The sequence below is a fragment of the Portunus trituberculatus genome, chromosome 17, assembly GCF_017591435.1.
Source record: "Portunus trituberculatus isolate SZX2019 chromosome 17, ASM1759143v1, whole genome shotgun sequence".
NCBI classification, from domain to species: domain Eukaryota; kingdom Metazoa; phylum Arthropoda; class Malacostraca; order Decapoda; family Portunidae; genus Portunus; species Portunus trituberculatus.
The window spans coordinates 32162525-32178381 of record NC_059271.1 but is presented as its reverse complement, the minus strand read 5'-3'; the positions used below and the strand labels follow the sequence as shown (position 1 = coordinate 32178381).

The window sequence follows — 15857 nt, the reverse complement described above, 5'->3', positions numbered from 1 at the left end:
CTGTCGCGTCAAGATTAAGATCTAGAATCAGCTGGTGTTGCTATTATTTGTGTCAGTCTTCAGTGTCAGTGTTTTGAGACGTCTTGACTGTGAATTGTGTAAAAGTGTACTTAGCAAAATGGGAGATACAGATAGAGGAGAACTGATAGTGCTGGTAAGTTACATATGCATAAGCTTATAATGTGTGTACTGATGATTATTTATATTCAAATGGGTATTATTTCAGTAGACCACTTCCTTCGGTATTAAAACGTCATCGCAGGCCTCACATCATCATTCAGTAACCTCTTCAGTACCATGACACGTTTCCATATTCACTCTGCTTACTGTTAGTTGATTTTATACAGCTTCAGAAACTTATATTGGGGATTAATTCAGTGAAGGCTGTGGCCATTCATTTTCTGACCTCCATAGACCCTTCCTAATGTCAATAAAATGATCACTTGTCCCTCTCTCGCCCAGTGTTGGCTGGATTGAGGGTGACAAAGCCCTAGCAATGTGCTTGGGCCTATGTAAGCCGTGAATTATGGTGGAATTGTATGTAACGTTTGCCACAATTCTGAAATGGGGTATTGTGGAGATAGCCTGAGGCTCTTCTTCCGAGGTTTATATTTACACTAAAATCAAGGTTAACCTAACATAACATAAATAATAGGATAACAAAGGGCCACCAGGGCCCATCTAGGTTATCCTGTATCAGTTGCACAGCGACCTTGTCATCAGTACTTAAAGATACATTTACAAGTACACAATACATTATATACTAATTCTAAATATTTGGCCCATTAACAGGGCTAAGTCCTGCAGCGAATTCCTCTACAATCTGTGATCCCCATATATGGGGATCATGTCTTGTTTAACTATAGTAACCATAATTGCCTTTCTGATAGTTTGGGACTCTAGTCTTATTCACTATATTATCCCTACTGGAATTAATGATAAATCTAATTATATGATGGTCATTGTTTGCTAAAGTCTCTCCTACCTCAACTTCCTTTAAACAATGCTCAATATTTGTTAGTACTATGTCTAAAACCTTCCTCCCCCTAGTAGGTTTATCTACCATCTGCACTAAATAGTTATCCTGAAAACTTTCCATAAACTTATTTTCACTAGCATCTCCTACCATCCTCTCCCAGTTTACTGACTTAAGATTAAAATCCCTAAGATAATTGTCTGACTAGTACACCCCTATTTATCTCATCTACCATAAGGTTGTCTACATCTGCTGACTGGTTAGGTGGTCTATAGAAAGCTCCTACTCTAATAACCTTACTTTTGTTTACTCTAACATCTAGCCATAAGGACTCTACTCTGTTATCTACCTTAATACCATTAACCTGACTGGAAATGAAGGATTTTTTTTACATAAATAACTACTCCTCCACCTATCCTACCAATTCTCTGGTGTAAATACATAATGTATCCATCTACTTCATATTCTTTCCTATTTTCCCTAAACTTTTCCTCATTTACCCATGCCTCTGTGACACATAGAACATCTAAGTCCTCCTCAACTATATAATTAGATAACTCGTCTTTCTTGTTCCTAAGGCTCCTGGCATTAACATAAAAACATTTAAGGTTGCAGAATATCACAGGCAAAATAATAGGTGCGCATTTTTGCAACTTGCGGCAATCACTCAATATTGTATGTAACACACCATACCACATCTTTACAACTCATTGATTTTTCTCACTCACTATTTTTCTAATCCTTTCAGCAACAAGAACTGGAATGGGTACTCAATGAAGAAGTTCCACGTGTGTTCAACTTGATCATGCAAGTTCTGAAGGTATGCATTTTCTGATGGTTTTGAAGGTTATTAACATGACATACATACAGGAAAACATTATCTGGCTACAAGGATTCCTTAAAGTCATGAATGTTCCTTGCTTCAGTTGTTTTCCTATGCAAGTTATCTTAGACTTGTATAGGCTATACATATGTATGAGGACATTGATGCTTCTTAATGTCTCTCTTACAAATAGTTTTCTTCAGCTTTTTTCCTTCCATGTCCCTTAGTGTCTCCTTTGCTTTATGCACAGGCATCTTTTCTTTCTAGGTGTAGCACTCTCTTCATTACTCAGAACACTGTAGTTGTCTCCTCTCCTTTCTCTTCTTTGAGATTTGGAGTTACAGCTTAGACAGTCTCACTTCATATGATAAATCTCTTGAAATTTAAATAGTACAAAGTACAAAAGTAAAGTGGTGCCTGACTACCACATTATTTCTGCTCCATCTGCTCTTTCTGATTTCCTGATATATTTTTCCTTGTGAAATAGCCACATTATTGCTGTATTGTCATGTCTTGAAGTCATCATTATACCAGTTATTTTTTTATCTCTTCATCTTAATAGTTTAACTGTAATATATTCCTTTACAGATAGAAAATTTCTTCTATTCTATTTAGAGACTTGATTGGTTTTAGAAATGAAATAGTATGCCTGGTATGTCAAAGAATGCTTTGAAATAAGATGAAATGGCTACAGCGTTAAATGTACTTAGTTAGCTCATTTTGCCATATTTCTTGCTCTCTGCTTGATGATAGTGACTAAAAATACTCGTAATATTTCATTACTTGGTTTGATAACACACCAATGACAGATTCTTTTTCCAGCTGACTGCCATATTTGCATAAAATTCAGTTGGCTGATGAATCAACCAGTTTTTTTTTTTTTTTCCAGATCATAACAAATGCCCCAATTGTGATCTAATTAACTGTGCTTTTGTGTAGAGTGTATTGCTTGGTATTGATAATGAGTATTGATGTAGAAATATAGTTAATAATGGGCATTATTGGCATAACTCAGAACTTGTACAATACAGTCAAATGAAACCAGGTAAATTAACAGTACATTGCATACCTACAGGAGGGAGCTGGCCATTTCCCAATGCCTTTATGTGGATCTGATGCACCAATCAAGCAGGAAAAGTTTATTATGTCAACAGCAGCACACAGCACACAGGACCAAGTGAAGTGTGTTGTGACTGTGACTGGTGATACTATAAGTCAGGCAGTAAGTACTAGTACTAGCAGTAGCTGTTTCTTGTGTAGCAGTTTTTGTTCTTGTTTTATCCTCTCTGTTTTCTCTCTCTCTCAAACAAATGGAACAAGCTCCCTGCATTGAAGTAGTGACAACGTGCGCTACTGTCCTCGGCTTTTTATCATTGCTTGTTTACAGTTGGTCATTAGAGTTGGATATTTAACTATATGGACTTTTCTTCACAGTACAATATCTTTTCCTTCCCTCACACACGTTATTGTGCACCCCAGGATATCAACATGAAGGCAGCAAAGCACCAGCACCAGCTTCACCGCACCAGTGTCACGCCTGATGCTCCCTGGAGGATACAACAGATACAAGATGCTGCCAACTTTTTGCAGATGGCAATGCAGTTTCTTCAAGGACTTGGAGTTAAAGCTTCACTCAGGTGAGAGAGAGAGAGAGAGAGAGAGAGAGAGAGAGAGAGAGAGAGAGACTTGAAATTTTTCTGATTTTCATATTTTCTTTGTATATATATATATATATATATATATATATATATATATATATATATATATATATATATATATATATATATATATATATATATATATATATATATATATATATATATATATATATATATATATATATATATATATATATATATATATATATATATATATATATACACACACACACACACACACACACACACACACACACACACACACACACACACACACAGTTCAAGACATATGGGAACAAAATATAAGAAACCAAGTTTAACAATAGCCTTTAGATCACATGATGCAAGTCACAGTTACACGCTGTTCACCATATGATGCATATTGTGCTTTACAGATTAAGTGATGCCTGTCAGGTAGAAATTAGTCAATAGGCATCCCAGTACACACCTCTGATGTGTGTTTGTTGATAAAAGTGCAGCAACTTTTAAGAGAAATCATTAAAGTTCCTCTAGTCTGAGCTATGGTTCCCACTCACACACTCTCCAGCCTGATGTGTGGCTCGCAATTTAAAGGTTAACTTCTGTATTTTGCAGCTAGGTAATGCACTATTAATTTTTTTCACTGTTCATCTCCAGGACAAGCAGTGAAACACTCAATATTCTAAGTCAACTCATCAAACTTCTGCAGAAGGGAAGGAGTAGCTTACTTATTCCTCGAAAGAAAACGATTGATGATCTCTTGTCCAGCAGGAATATGGTTAGTATTGTATTGTATTGTAGAGAGGTACCTCTGGCCTTTACTGTGAGACAGTGAGGCAGGGAAGGTAGATTGAAGCATGAACAAATTATGCTTTTGTAATACTATCATTTTTAATTTGTATAATATGAGAGAGAGATGTGAGAGACAGATAGAGTATGTTGCTTAGTTTTATTGTCAAACAAAACAATTGTAATTCATGTTTGGTCTGTCATTTTCATGGAAGGTGCATGTAGTAGAAAGTACAGTCAGGTGAGACTTCTTGGCTGAGGTTTATCATTTATATTTTATGTAGCATGTCTATTCTATATTATTCATTGTAGCTAATATATTTCTCTAGGTTAGTAAATCAGTTATTGGAGCTTGAACTTTATCATCACCTTTCTACAGACACATGCTAAGAAACCAATTGCAGCTTGACTGTTTACAGATTTTTAGGTATGCATTTCTATACATATACTAATTTGTATATTTTTTTCAATCTTCCACAGAAATCCCTAACCCCACCACTTCCTGGGGACATTGCCATCAGTTTCTACCTGCAGGCCCACAAGCTGGTACTAGCCGTGTACCATTTGTCTAGTACCAGCGGAACCATGAAATTTGAAAGTGTTCAGGCAGAATGTTCTATGCCGTGGCTTACCCCTGTATTGGTTTGCTTCACCACAGCCCTGCATCTTGCCCATCAGCTCCGAGATAAAGTAAGTGTGAGAGACAGAAACAGAGAGAGAGAGAGAGAGGGAGGGAGGGAGGGAAGGAGTGTAAGTTTATAGTTGTTATTCCACAGGGGAAACAGTCTACATTTTATGATTGATTGTATTCTTCTGCCCATTGCCATGGCTACCCAGTATGTTTGCTAATTTTACAGCAAGAAACAGTGGTGGGGATGACTGAGATGATTTCATACTATAGCTCTTTGGTTTTTCTCCTGCTATACTCTCAGGAAAATTATAATCATGTTATGAAAAGTATCAACAACCAGTGATGAATTGGCCATAGACCAAGAACTATTGTAAATGCATCCAAATATTAATATTACAAGAGCAAATGCAGGATAATGACAAATAGGCACTAATGGGACCAAGAAGAGCCAGAAGGACTGTTTGTGTGGGTGAACACAAAAACATTAGTGGGAAAGTGGGGAAGCGATACACAGGCTGTGGATGAGTCCTTTACTTCCTGACTAGTTCTGCCTTACATTTTCTTCAGAGGAAATAATTTTGTTTACATTAAAGAAAGTCACTAATGAAATAAATTTCAAAATGTATTAAATATAATATATGTGAATTAGGGGATAAACATTTGTGGCCAAGGCTAGTGTTGGCAAATGAAGAGAGGAATGTTTTGTTATTAGCATAGAATATCGATGATAGCAATGATGTATTATTGGTGTTATGCTGTATATTGTTAAAACAGACAGAGACAGTACTCATTAATATTAATGTTAATAGCAGTCATTCACAATTAGCTGGCAGAAACATGACTCTAAGGTATAGTCTTCTATTTCAGATTGCTGTGTTCTCTCAGTTCAAGGATTTTACTCCTGATTCCTGCAGTGTGTCAACTGTATCCTGCTAAACTATACACACACACACACACAAACACACAACACACACACACACACACACACACACACACACACACACACACACACACACACACACACACACACACACACACTGCCAGTCACTGAAGATGTTTCGTTAAGGAGCTCTGTTTGTAACTGGAATATTGAATACTTAAGCTGATTACATATGCTCTTCTCACTTATCTTGTAGTATACAGAGTGTAAATAGATTGTGAATGGAGAACCAAAGAAACAAATTTGTTGACACAAGTCATGGATTTTTAAAGTTGTAAGAGCCATGATATAGTAGGCATGTTTGAATGGAAAGTGAGACAGTTTGGAAACTTAATAAGGAACAATGTGTGCATGGAAAGATCACTGGTAAAAGAAATAACAGAGTGGAAAAATAATCAGTATCTTAATAAAGATAATTTGCAAAGAAAGCATTTATTAATGAAAATGAAGGTCCATTTTGAACCCCCTTGTAATGTAAAGGGTAGGATGAAGGTGTGCATGTGAAGGAAGAACAGGTTGAGGTGGAGTACTTGAACATGTAAGAGGGGAGTGTTTGAATGGCAAATGGTAATACATGATAATTGATAAATCAATAACTTATAATTGATGACTAGCAATCAAATTGATAACCAATAAATCCACCACCTGATAACCAATAAATCCAAAATTCCAATACTATTTATAATTACATTGCTATTTCAAATGGAAAAAAAGTTATAATTCCAAACGTTTAGATTTATCTTTATCTTAGAAAACAAAAAATCTTGGGGATAAAAAATAAAATTCACTGGTAATCAGGTCTTTTCACTAATTAAAAATGTTATTTCAAGTCAAAATAATTACATTTGATTTTGAAAATAGTAATTTCATCATGTTAATTTTCCAAAGACTAGAATGATCAATCATCACTCGTTTGGAACCAGAATTATTGCCAATAATGATGAATCAATAAGAGAAAAAAATCATTATAACCATCATCATAAATTATTGAGATAATTCATCTGGATACAAGCTGAATCCATGAACACATTCCTATGAAGACTATGAAGATAGTCATCTGTATATTAGATTAAAATTCCTAATATATATATATGCATGTAAGTATATTATTCAAATGATCCAGTGTATATAGTTTTGTCCTTATTTCTTGATAGAATTCTAATTTGTATATATTACAGTAATTTGCTCTCAAGATGCATATAAAGTTGGAGTTGGAAATTATATATGAAAATTCATTACTAATCTCATGTACACAATTTTGTTCTTATTTCTTGATAAATTTTATTTTATATAGCTTTATTATATATTTGTGCCCTATAGTATACTTAACATTCTTGTATTGTGCAGCAGACTTGAGTACTTGCTGCTCTTACAGCATGTATTTATTGCATATAGTAGTACTATGTGCTTATTCCAGTGTTGTGATGTACCCACAGAGTCAAATTATTATCAGTGGTGTTACTGACTATCATATTGCTTAAATGTTCTACTTAATGTTACTTGTGATATGTAAAGAAATGTGTTAAGTAAATCCCCAATATATTGGGAAATATTTTTTTCCTTTGTGTATGTTGGTCTCTCTCTCTCTCTCTCTCTCTCTCTCTCTCTCTCTCTCTCTCTCTCTCTCTCTCTCTCTCTCTCTCTCTCTCTCTCTCTCTCTCTCTCTCTCTCTCTCTCTCTCTCTCTCTCTCTCACTTTCAATTTGAAGGGCATTTACTTTTAATCGTACATTATTCACGTAGTATAGCAGTAGTCCCAGGTGAGACTGGGAAGCACTAGGAGTTTTCCTGAGCCTTCCTGTGTTAACTTATCATATAAATCTCACAACAACTTCCTGGCTTTATCTAGGTAATTGGCATTGCAGAGAGTGTTGGTTGGCTCTCCCTTTTGTCATAACTCTCCCTTTCACAGACATGTGAGGGATTTTCAGAGATCACCCCTGGATGCAGATTTTGACACAAATTCAAGACATGCTCACATGCTTAGGAAAATGTGGATGTATGCTGATCCTAATTTAGTCTGTACAGGATATCAGAAAGACTTGGTTATTGTACTTTTGTTGTAGTTCTCCACTTGAATATTTCTGCTGCCAGGATTAAGGCTGCTATTGCATGGCCTAGATGAAGGAGCATAAAGGCTCCCTGAGTGTGAGTGATGGTCAGCGCTGTCACTGTGTTATCATTCTTCTGCTCTGCTTCATCATCCTTTTGTAATTGCTTCTGCTTTCTCCGACTCTTCATCTGGACTTCAAGCAATAAGTCTTCACTCCATTTTTCATACAATCCACCCTAATATACAATAAAGAACAAGGAATTACTATAAATAAGAAGTGGATTTATGTTGTTTGCAAGTGAAATTAACTGCTATTGAAAGGTGCATGTAAAAAACTGAAGTTGTGCTAACTTTTCCTGTTAATACCTAAATCCATAAAGGTATTAGTCAAGTTCATATGGAAATATTTAATCATGCCTACAGAATGGCTCATAAGCTTTCAAAGAAATGCCTCAATAACTAATTTAGAGAATGTGGTGGCAGACAAAAAGATTCCTACCTACATTGGCGAGAACGTAAAGCCAATTCAAATTATGAATGACTGCGCATGACATAAATGACATAAATGAATAAGCAGCAATTTTGAGTGGATGTGGTGTCATTACGATCTCACCGGGGGGTGGGGAATGACAGCAATCGTATGTGTTAGAGGAGGGATTTGCTATGAAGAGTCTTGTTCTAGATTTCCAAATAGTCCAAATTGTGCTACTAATATCAATAAAATGAGGGCAGAGATACTTTCACTTGGAAGTCAAAGGTCTATGAGAGTGGAATAAACGAGTATGAATATTAAAGTTGTGTGCCTTATCATGGCTTTGGTGGTATACATATGTCTGAGTAATTATACATGCCCATATATTTTATTAACAATTGCATAAAGTTATAAAAGCAAATCACTTTTGTTTTGCCTCTGAATATTGTAGAGACACGGAGCAAAAAAAAAACAAAAAAAAATGAAAAAGTATAAATGAGTTACAACAGAGCACCAAAATGTACTTTATGTGTGAGTGATTAAAGTTTTATAATATATATATATATATATATATATATATATATATATATATATATATATATATATATATTTTTTTTTTTTTTTTTTTTTGTCAGTGGAATGTCAGCAGACAAAGGAAATAAACGAAGAAATATTCCAAAGCCATTTCAACAGTGGGAACGATTTCTCACCACGTTTTCAATCCATTCAGTACCCCGCGCTGTAACCACTGACCATCGCAGGGCACAATTCATTCTCTATCTTTCGTGATCCTCATTCTCATTCAAACTATGGCTTAAAAAAAAAAAAAAAAAAAGGAAATCTAATCATGCCTTAGAAAGCACATATGATATAATAATAATAATAATAATAATAATAATAATAATAATAACAATGATAACAATAATAATAATAGTAATAATAATAATAATAATAATAATAATAATGATAACAGCAACAACAAGAACAAGAACAACAACAATAATAATCATGATGATGATAATAATAATAATAATAATAATAATAATAATAATAATAGTAATAATAATAACAATAGAAAGTGAAGATGTTGCAGAAGCTGGCCTGTGATGTTTCTGTTTGTTACTTGCGTGAAGCTTAAGACCAACAGAGCTGTTTAGAATATAAAGAAATAGAGGGGAGAATTGAGGAAATTCTTTAATGAGTTATTCAGCAAAACGGACGTGAACATGAAACCTATCCATTCTCCATACTACAGTTTTCATAAGATTACTCCACTCCAGCTTGTTTAATCCCTTCAGTACCATGACAAGTTTTCTATTTATTCTGCTTACCATTTAGCGATTTTAAGCAGCTTCAGATACTTACGTTGGGATTAAAATAGTGACGACTGTGGCCATTAATCTTCTGACCTCCAAAGACCGTTCTTAATGTAACAAAAATCGTCAAATCATATCCTAAACTGGTAAAAATGCGTCCCATTACTAAAGGGATTAAAATTGCTCCACTCCACCGCAACATCCTCCTCTTCTTACTCTCACTTCAAACATTCCTCATCCAACATCACTTGAAACTCTACCCCTCTTTCTCTCTTATCCTGCTCCCCCGGACTGGCCCGCGACGGCATTGAGAATGGGAGAGCGGCCGAGAGCGAGAACGGGAAACTACATTACAATCAGTGTAGTAGTAATAGTAGTAGTAGTTGTTGTTGTTATTGTTGTTGTTGTTGCTGTCGTTGTAATTAAGTTTTGTAGTGGAGTCTTTGCTCTAGATCACTCCAAACTTTCATTAAGTTGATGTACATTAGGATTGTATTACAGACTTTAATCACTTGAATGCAGAGGCAACATTACAGCTATTTACAAATCTAGTGGAAAATGAATTTTCTCTTGTAAAATTCATCCTATATTGCAATGATGTCATCAGTACCTCAATGATGGCCATGAGATGACGGTCAATGAGTGGCCTATAAGGGGCGTCGTGAGGTAATGGCCAGGCGGCTTGACCTGGCATGATGCTCTCCCGTCCTATGTACAGCAGCTCACTGCCATCCGCCCTCGTGAACCGTTCAGCGATCCTTAGCTGCTGGTAACGTTTGTTCTCCAGGTGGGCTTGGCTGTGGCACCAATAGCAACAAATTAAGTATTATCTTAAAGAAATACACACACACACACACACACACACACACACATATACACCGCGTAGTGTAGTGGTTAGCACGCTCGACTCACAATGGAGAGGGCCGGGTTCGAGTCCCGGTAAGCGGCGAGGCAAATAGGCAAGCCTCTTAATGTGTAGCCCCTGTTCACCTGGCAGTAAATAGGTACGGGATGTAACTCGAGGAGTTGTGGCCTCGCTTTCCCGGTGTGTGTTGTATGTTGCTGTGGTCTCAGTCCTACCGAAGATCGGTCTATGAGCTCTGAGCTCGCTCCGTAATGAGGAAGACTGGCTGGGTGACCAGCAGGCGACCAAGGTGAATTACACACACACACACACACACACACACACACACACATAGGGAGGCGGTGGCGTAGTGGATAAGGTGGTGAGCATGGGATCGGGCAGACGTCCACGCGTAGGTTCGAATCCCACCACGTACAGCCTTAACACACTGCCATTTGTCGAGTGGTTTAAAGTTACCTACATGTCACCATGATACCCAGGTTCTAGGTGGTTACATCCAAGATGAGCTTGGGTGGTGATATGGGCCTTATGGGTACCACCATAAATAAAATTGCCTGCGCCACTAATGGGCGGAAGCTGAACAGCGCTTCCCTTACACTCTTCAAGTGTGCTTACAGGCGCTATAGGCCTTACCGTAAAAACACACACACACACACACACACACACACACACACATATATATATATATATATATATATATATATATATATATATATATATATATATATATACACGATTGACAAAAGTGCGTTTATCAAAATAAGAAACACAACGAATCTGATTTTATGAATGATTTTAACAATTTGATCATTGAAATGTTACATCTGTTCAGATCGGTTACAGACTGTTTAAAAAAATAAGGAAAGAACATTGGGGATACGGTTGATAATTTCATGGACAGCAAGACTAATAAGGAAACAAATATAATAGATTTGGTCAGTAAGAGCAATGGATTTCCATGGATATTGATGTTTAATAATTAGAATGCATTAACTTTCCTTATAGAAAAACATGTGTGTGGACACTGTTTCCTTCATGGAATTGTCAGATATTATCCCTTTGTTGAAAATTTTCTCTTTACGAGGACTTACTTTTTCTCAACAGCTTCGTTTTGACCGATTTCAATAGTAGGCACGAAGTCTATAAGACGTGCCAGCTTCTGGAACACTGGTGAGTCCGATTTGGCGAAGAAGTTCCTAAACTCAACGCCGTAAGGCTGCATCGTTATTCTGCCGGTTCATGTCAATACTTAAGCATTTGCGGTGACATTCTGGGGGACATAATTCAGATATTTTCAAACTGAGACATACTTGTTCACCGCGTCCACGAGCTCAGAGAGCGTTTCAGGCCGTGGAGGGTACTTGGGCAAGGTGAGGCAGGCAGTCAGATTGCCGCGGTATGCCAATCCTATGACAAGCGCGAACATGAGCCAGGTGCCCACCAGTATCCGACTGGAGGAAGTGGTTGGCAGCCGGCGAGGAAGGTTTTGACCCAGCAGCATCCCCGTCATGTCCTGGTACACCGCCCCGGAGCCAAGTCTCGAGGTGCCATTATATTGTGTCCCCGCATCTGTAGCTCTTATGATCTGTGGACGGCATGTTTTTTTTTTTTTTCTAGTTTACATAAAGAAAATTCTATGGTCTAGACATGATCACGCAAAGATATATATATATATATATATATATATATATATATATATATATATATATATATATATATATATATATATATATATATATATATATATATATATATATATATATATATATATATATATATATATATATATATATATATATATATATATATATATATATATATATATATATATATATATATATATATATATATATATATATATATATATATATATATATATATATATATATATATATATATATATATATATATATATATATATATATATATATATATATATATATATATATATATATATATATATATATATATATATATATATATATATATATATATATATATATATATATATATATATATATATATATATCAATTATGAGAGTCAAGTGTGAGATAGTAAGGAACAGGTAGCCACACCTAACCATAACAAGGATGGCTGGTATGAACAGGAGGGCGAGAAGGATTGCTGTCCACACAATGTCCACCAGAGGGTAGTACAGGGCCTTCCACTGAGGCTGGAGTCCTGGCAGGGCCATGCTGAAGTCCAAAGAGCCATACTCGTACACAAAAGAGAAGTCATACCGCTTGAGTCTTTGAGGCATGACGTTATGATACACGGGAGACATGAAGGACACTCGCTCACTCACAAGACGCGCCACCTATTGGCAGAGTCATACACTTAGTGAAACACTTCTGGCGAAGCGTCATATAACTGATGATTAAAAAAGAATCAATGCCTAAATTATTGTCAGAGATATCCTAAATTGATTGGTAGCCTCGTGTACTGAAAAGAAAGAAGTCCAATTGCTGTAGCGTTCTGTGTAATGCCCTGCAGACAATCTTCATTTCAACTTTTTTATTAGAATGGGGATATATACATGTTTTTTCTTTTTTTCTTTACCTCCGCCCATGAAGTGGTGGGCACCACATACGGTGTGAAGTTAAGGGCGTTAGCGATAGCTGCAAAGGTGTAGAAATCAGTGCCTGAGTACAGCGTAGTATTATCTGGTCCCTTTCGCTCCTCCCAGAATGGTGCAAACGGCAGGGCGGTCACGTTCACTACGGCACCATAGAAACTGAAGCAATATGTTGAAGTCTGAATATTGCAACATCACGAAAATTAATAAAAGAAAGTGTAGCAATTATCAACTTTCACTGATATTAATGCAATTCATAGTGAGACGTACTTTGCAAATTTTTCCTGGAACATTATGTCTTCCTTGGTAGGGAGAAGCCCCAATGAGCGCCTCCAGGAAGCCACCGTCACGATCTGAGGCCCAACGGGGCTATATGGCAGGTATCTGAACACTGGGTGACTTCTGAGGATTGTACATTTTCATGAAAAAAAAAAATCTCAATGGAGTAATAACAGAAAATATTCATTAGCTCTTTTTTCATCGATAATGTGAACACAAGAAAATTAAAAACAGTCTTTCCTTGCATGATAAAAACGCACCTAGAGTAATTGTTTTTGATGTTGAGGAAGACCGTGTTCATCATAGAGAAAGTCCAGTAGGTGGGCAGAAGGGAGTGAAGCTGTGGAAGTAACAAGCGGGTCACCACCACCAACCTGGTGGCCCACACTAACAAACGGCCTCTCAGGGACCACTCGGCGAAGGCGGCAAGGAAGCCAACCTCGCGACTCATCACCACAACCGTCGTGCACCAAGACAGCTGACGCACCTGATCAAATTGTAAAAATGATTTTGAGTAAAACTTTCATTCATATCTTTTTCGCTGATCCGAGACGTGTTGGAATTACAGTTACTAATTTCATCATTTTCTTGTGTTTTCCTAGTTTGGAAATACAAAAAACAGGCAGGGAGTTCCAGAGTTTATCAGAGAAGGGATGACTGCTTGGAAATAATAGTTAATTCTTCAACTAGAAAGGTAGACGAGTAGGAGTGAGAGAAAGAAGAAACCTTGTGCAGGGAGGCCGCGGGAGGAGGGGAGGCTGCAGTTAACAAGATAAGAAGGACAGTTGGCATGAAAATAGTAGCCTACAAGATAGCAAGAGATACAACACTGCAATGGTAAGATGGAGACTGAAGACATTCAGTCAGTGAAGAGTTGATAAGACGAAAAACTTTTGATTCCACTCATCTAAGAGAGAGTTGTATGAGTGGAATCTCCCCATATATGTGAATCATACTCCATTCAAGAACGGACAAGACTCCTGTACAGTTAGCAGCCGAGGGAAGTGAGAAAACTGTTGGAAACGTCTTAGAACGCCTTAAAATCATGGACACACACACACACACACACACACACACACACACACACACACACACACACACACACACACACACACACAGGGAGGTGGTGGGATAGTGGATAAGATGGTGAGCGTGAGATCGGGCAGACGTCCACGCATAGGTTCAAATCCCACCACGTACCGCTTTGAAGCTATGCCATTTGTCGAGTGGTTTAAAGTTACCTACATGTCACCATGATACCCAGGTTCTAGGTGGTTACACCAAAGATGCGCTTGGTGGTGATATGGGCCCTAATAAGGGTACCACTATAAATAAAATTGCTTGCGCCACTAATGGGTGGAAGCTTAACAGCACTTCCCACATATACTCTTCAGGCTACTACAGGCGCTATATGCCATAACATAAAACACACACACACACACACACACACACACTCTCTCTCTCTCTCTCTCTCTCTCTCTCTCTCTCTCTCTCGTTACAAAACGAACTGTTTCGAAAGAAATGTATAAAGACAACTCAGAAAAGAAATTGTTTTTTTGTTCGGTTTCTTTTAACATTATGAACGTTTGTTTATTTTCTTCCTTCGGACGAAAAAAAAAATTGATATGTATATAAGAAATATTGTATGATCGCCATATATATACTTCAGGAGAACTACCCAAGATCCAATAGCAATGGTTCGCTGTGGCTCGCCATCCATCTTGTATAATTTTCTTCTCTGACGTCAATCGTTAGGTGACAGACGATCGTGCCACGAGGAATCTACCAAATAAATCCGATCATCAACACAGACTCATCAGGCTGATCCCTCATGGAACGAACAGACACGTGACTATTCTTTATATACTAAATATATAAATAAACAGATGTGTGGACGTCCAAGCTCCTGAATGCAGCACGAGAGTCATGTAGGCAGGCTCGTGTCTCCGCCGTAAGAGCCACCTACCTGGCGAGCAAGGGGAACCAGGTGAGAAAAACGGTGCGTCACGGTGGAATCTGTCCTGTTTGTCTCCAGAGTGAACACTGCCACGCCCCTTTGCCTCCGCCACGCCTCCAGTATCTCCTGGTGAGCATATGAATACATAACAATTTGTCATGTAATCTAATCCGCCTGTCATCGGTATGGGGCAATGCATTCAGAGCGACACTCTGTACAGTAAGACCAATGTAACGCTTGTAGCTGTCATTCAGATAACATCTAATAGACGCCTATGTATGAAACAGATCCAGTCGAAATGTAAGCTGTCGCAAGTTGCACATTTGTAAAGGTAGAGAGATAACGGTCTAGACAGTAATGATCTAATTACATTACAAAACTGCTGTTAATCACCAGTGATAACAAGTGAATTAATGGCGAGCTCACCGGGAGGACTGTGAGAGTTGATATCTTGTCTGTGAAGAGCAGGAGGGTACAAGATGTATCTGTGGTGGTCTCCAGCAAGGCGGCAGCTGCCCTGCCTGTAACTGCCTCTCTGTGCCTC

The 15857-nt window shown here is 37.4% G+C and overlaps 2 protein-coding genes across 2 annotated transcripts in view; one reads left to right on the top strand and one right to left on the bottom strand.

Moving 5' to 3' along the window:
• Nucleotides 1-7339, top strand: LOC123505033 (protein rogdi-like). Its single transcript, XM_045256043.1, has 7 exons — nucleotides 1-154; nucleotides 1725-1796; nucleotides 2875-3021; nucleotides 3279-3436; nucleotides 4094-4214; nucleotides 4706-4915; nucleotides 5724-7339. Exons 1-7 carry the CDS (start codon nucleotides 119-121, stop codon nucleotides 5790-5792), a joined length of 813 nt encoding a protein of 270 aa, XP_045111978.1. The 5' UTR covers nucleotides 1-118; the 3' UTR covers nucleotides 5793-7339.
• Nucleotides 7340-7841: 502 nt separating this feature from the next.
• Nucleotides 7842-15857, bottom strand: part of LOC123504906 (ionotropic receptor 93a-like) — an 8351-nt gene continuing 335 nt past the window's right edge. The window contains exons 2-11 of the mRNA XM_045255811.1: nucleotides 15740-15857; nucleotides 15323-15439; nucleotides 13615-13876; nucleotides 13348-13468; nucleotides 13062-13236; nucleotides 12583-12819; nucleotides 11812-12086; nucleotides 11593-11730; nucleotides 10247-10433; nucleotides 7842-8084 (exon numbers count right to left, since the gene is read on the bottom strand). The exon at nucleotides 15740-15857 is cut by the window's right edge and continues 10 nt beyond it. Coding sequence (XP_045111746.1) covers nucleotides 7842-8084; nucleotides 10247-10433; nucleotides 11593-11730; nucleotides 11812-12086; nucleotides 12583-12819; nucleotides 13062-13236; nucleotides 13348-13468; nucleotides 13615-13876; nucleotides 15323-15439; nucleotides 15740-15857 — 1873 coding nt within the window. The remainder of the gene's footprint in view (nucleotides 8085-10246; nucleotides 10434-11592; nucleotides 11731-11811; nucleotides 12087-12582; nucleotides 12820-13061; nucleotides 13237-13347; nucleotides 13469-13614; nucleotides 13877-15322; nucleotides 15440-15739) is intronic.

Excerpts from the sequence above, each read along its gene's own strand:
- LOC123505033 (XM_045256043.1), top strand. The coding sequence starts at position 119 with ATGGGAGATACAGATAGAGGAGAACTGATAGTGCTG. Across the intron at positions 155-1,724 it reads GAGGAGAACTGATAGTGCTG|CAACAAGAACTGGAATGGGT; the intron begins GTAAGTTACATA and ends TAATCCTTTCAG. Across the intron at positions 3,022-3,278 it reads GTGATACTATAAGTCAGGCA|GATATCAACATGAAGGCAGC; the intron begins GTAAGTACTAGT and ends TGTGCACCCCAG.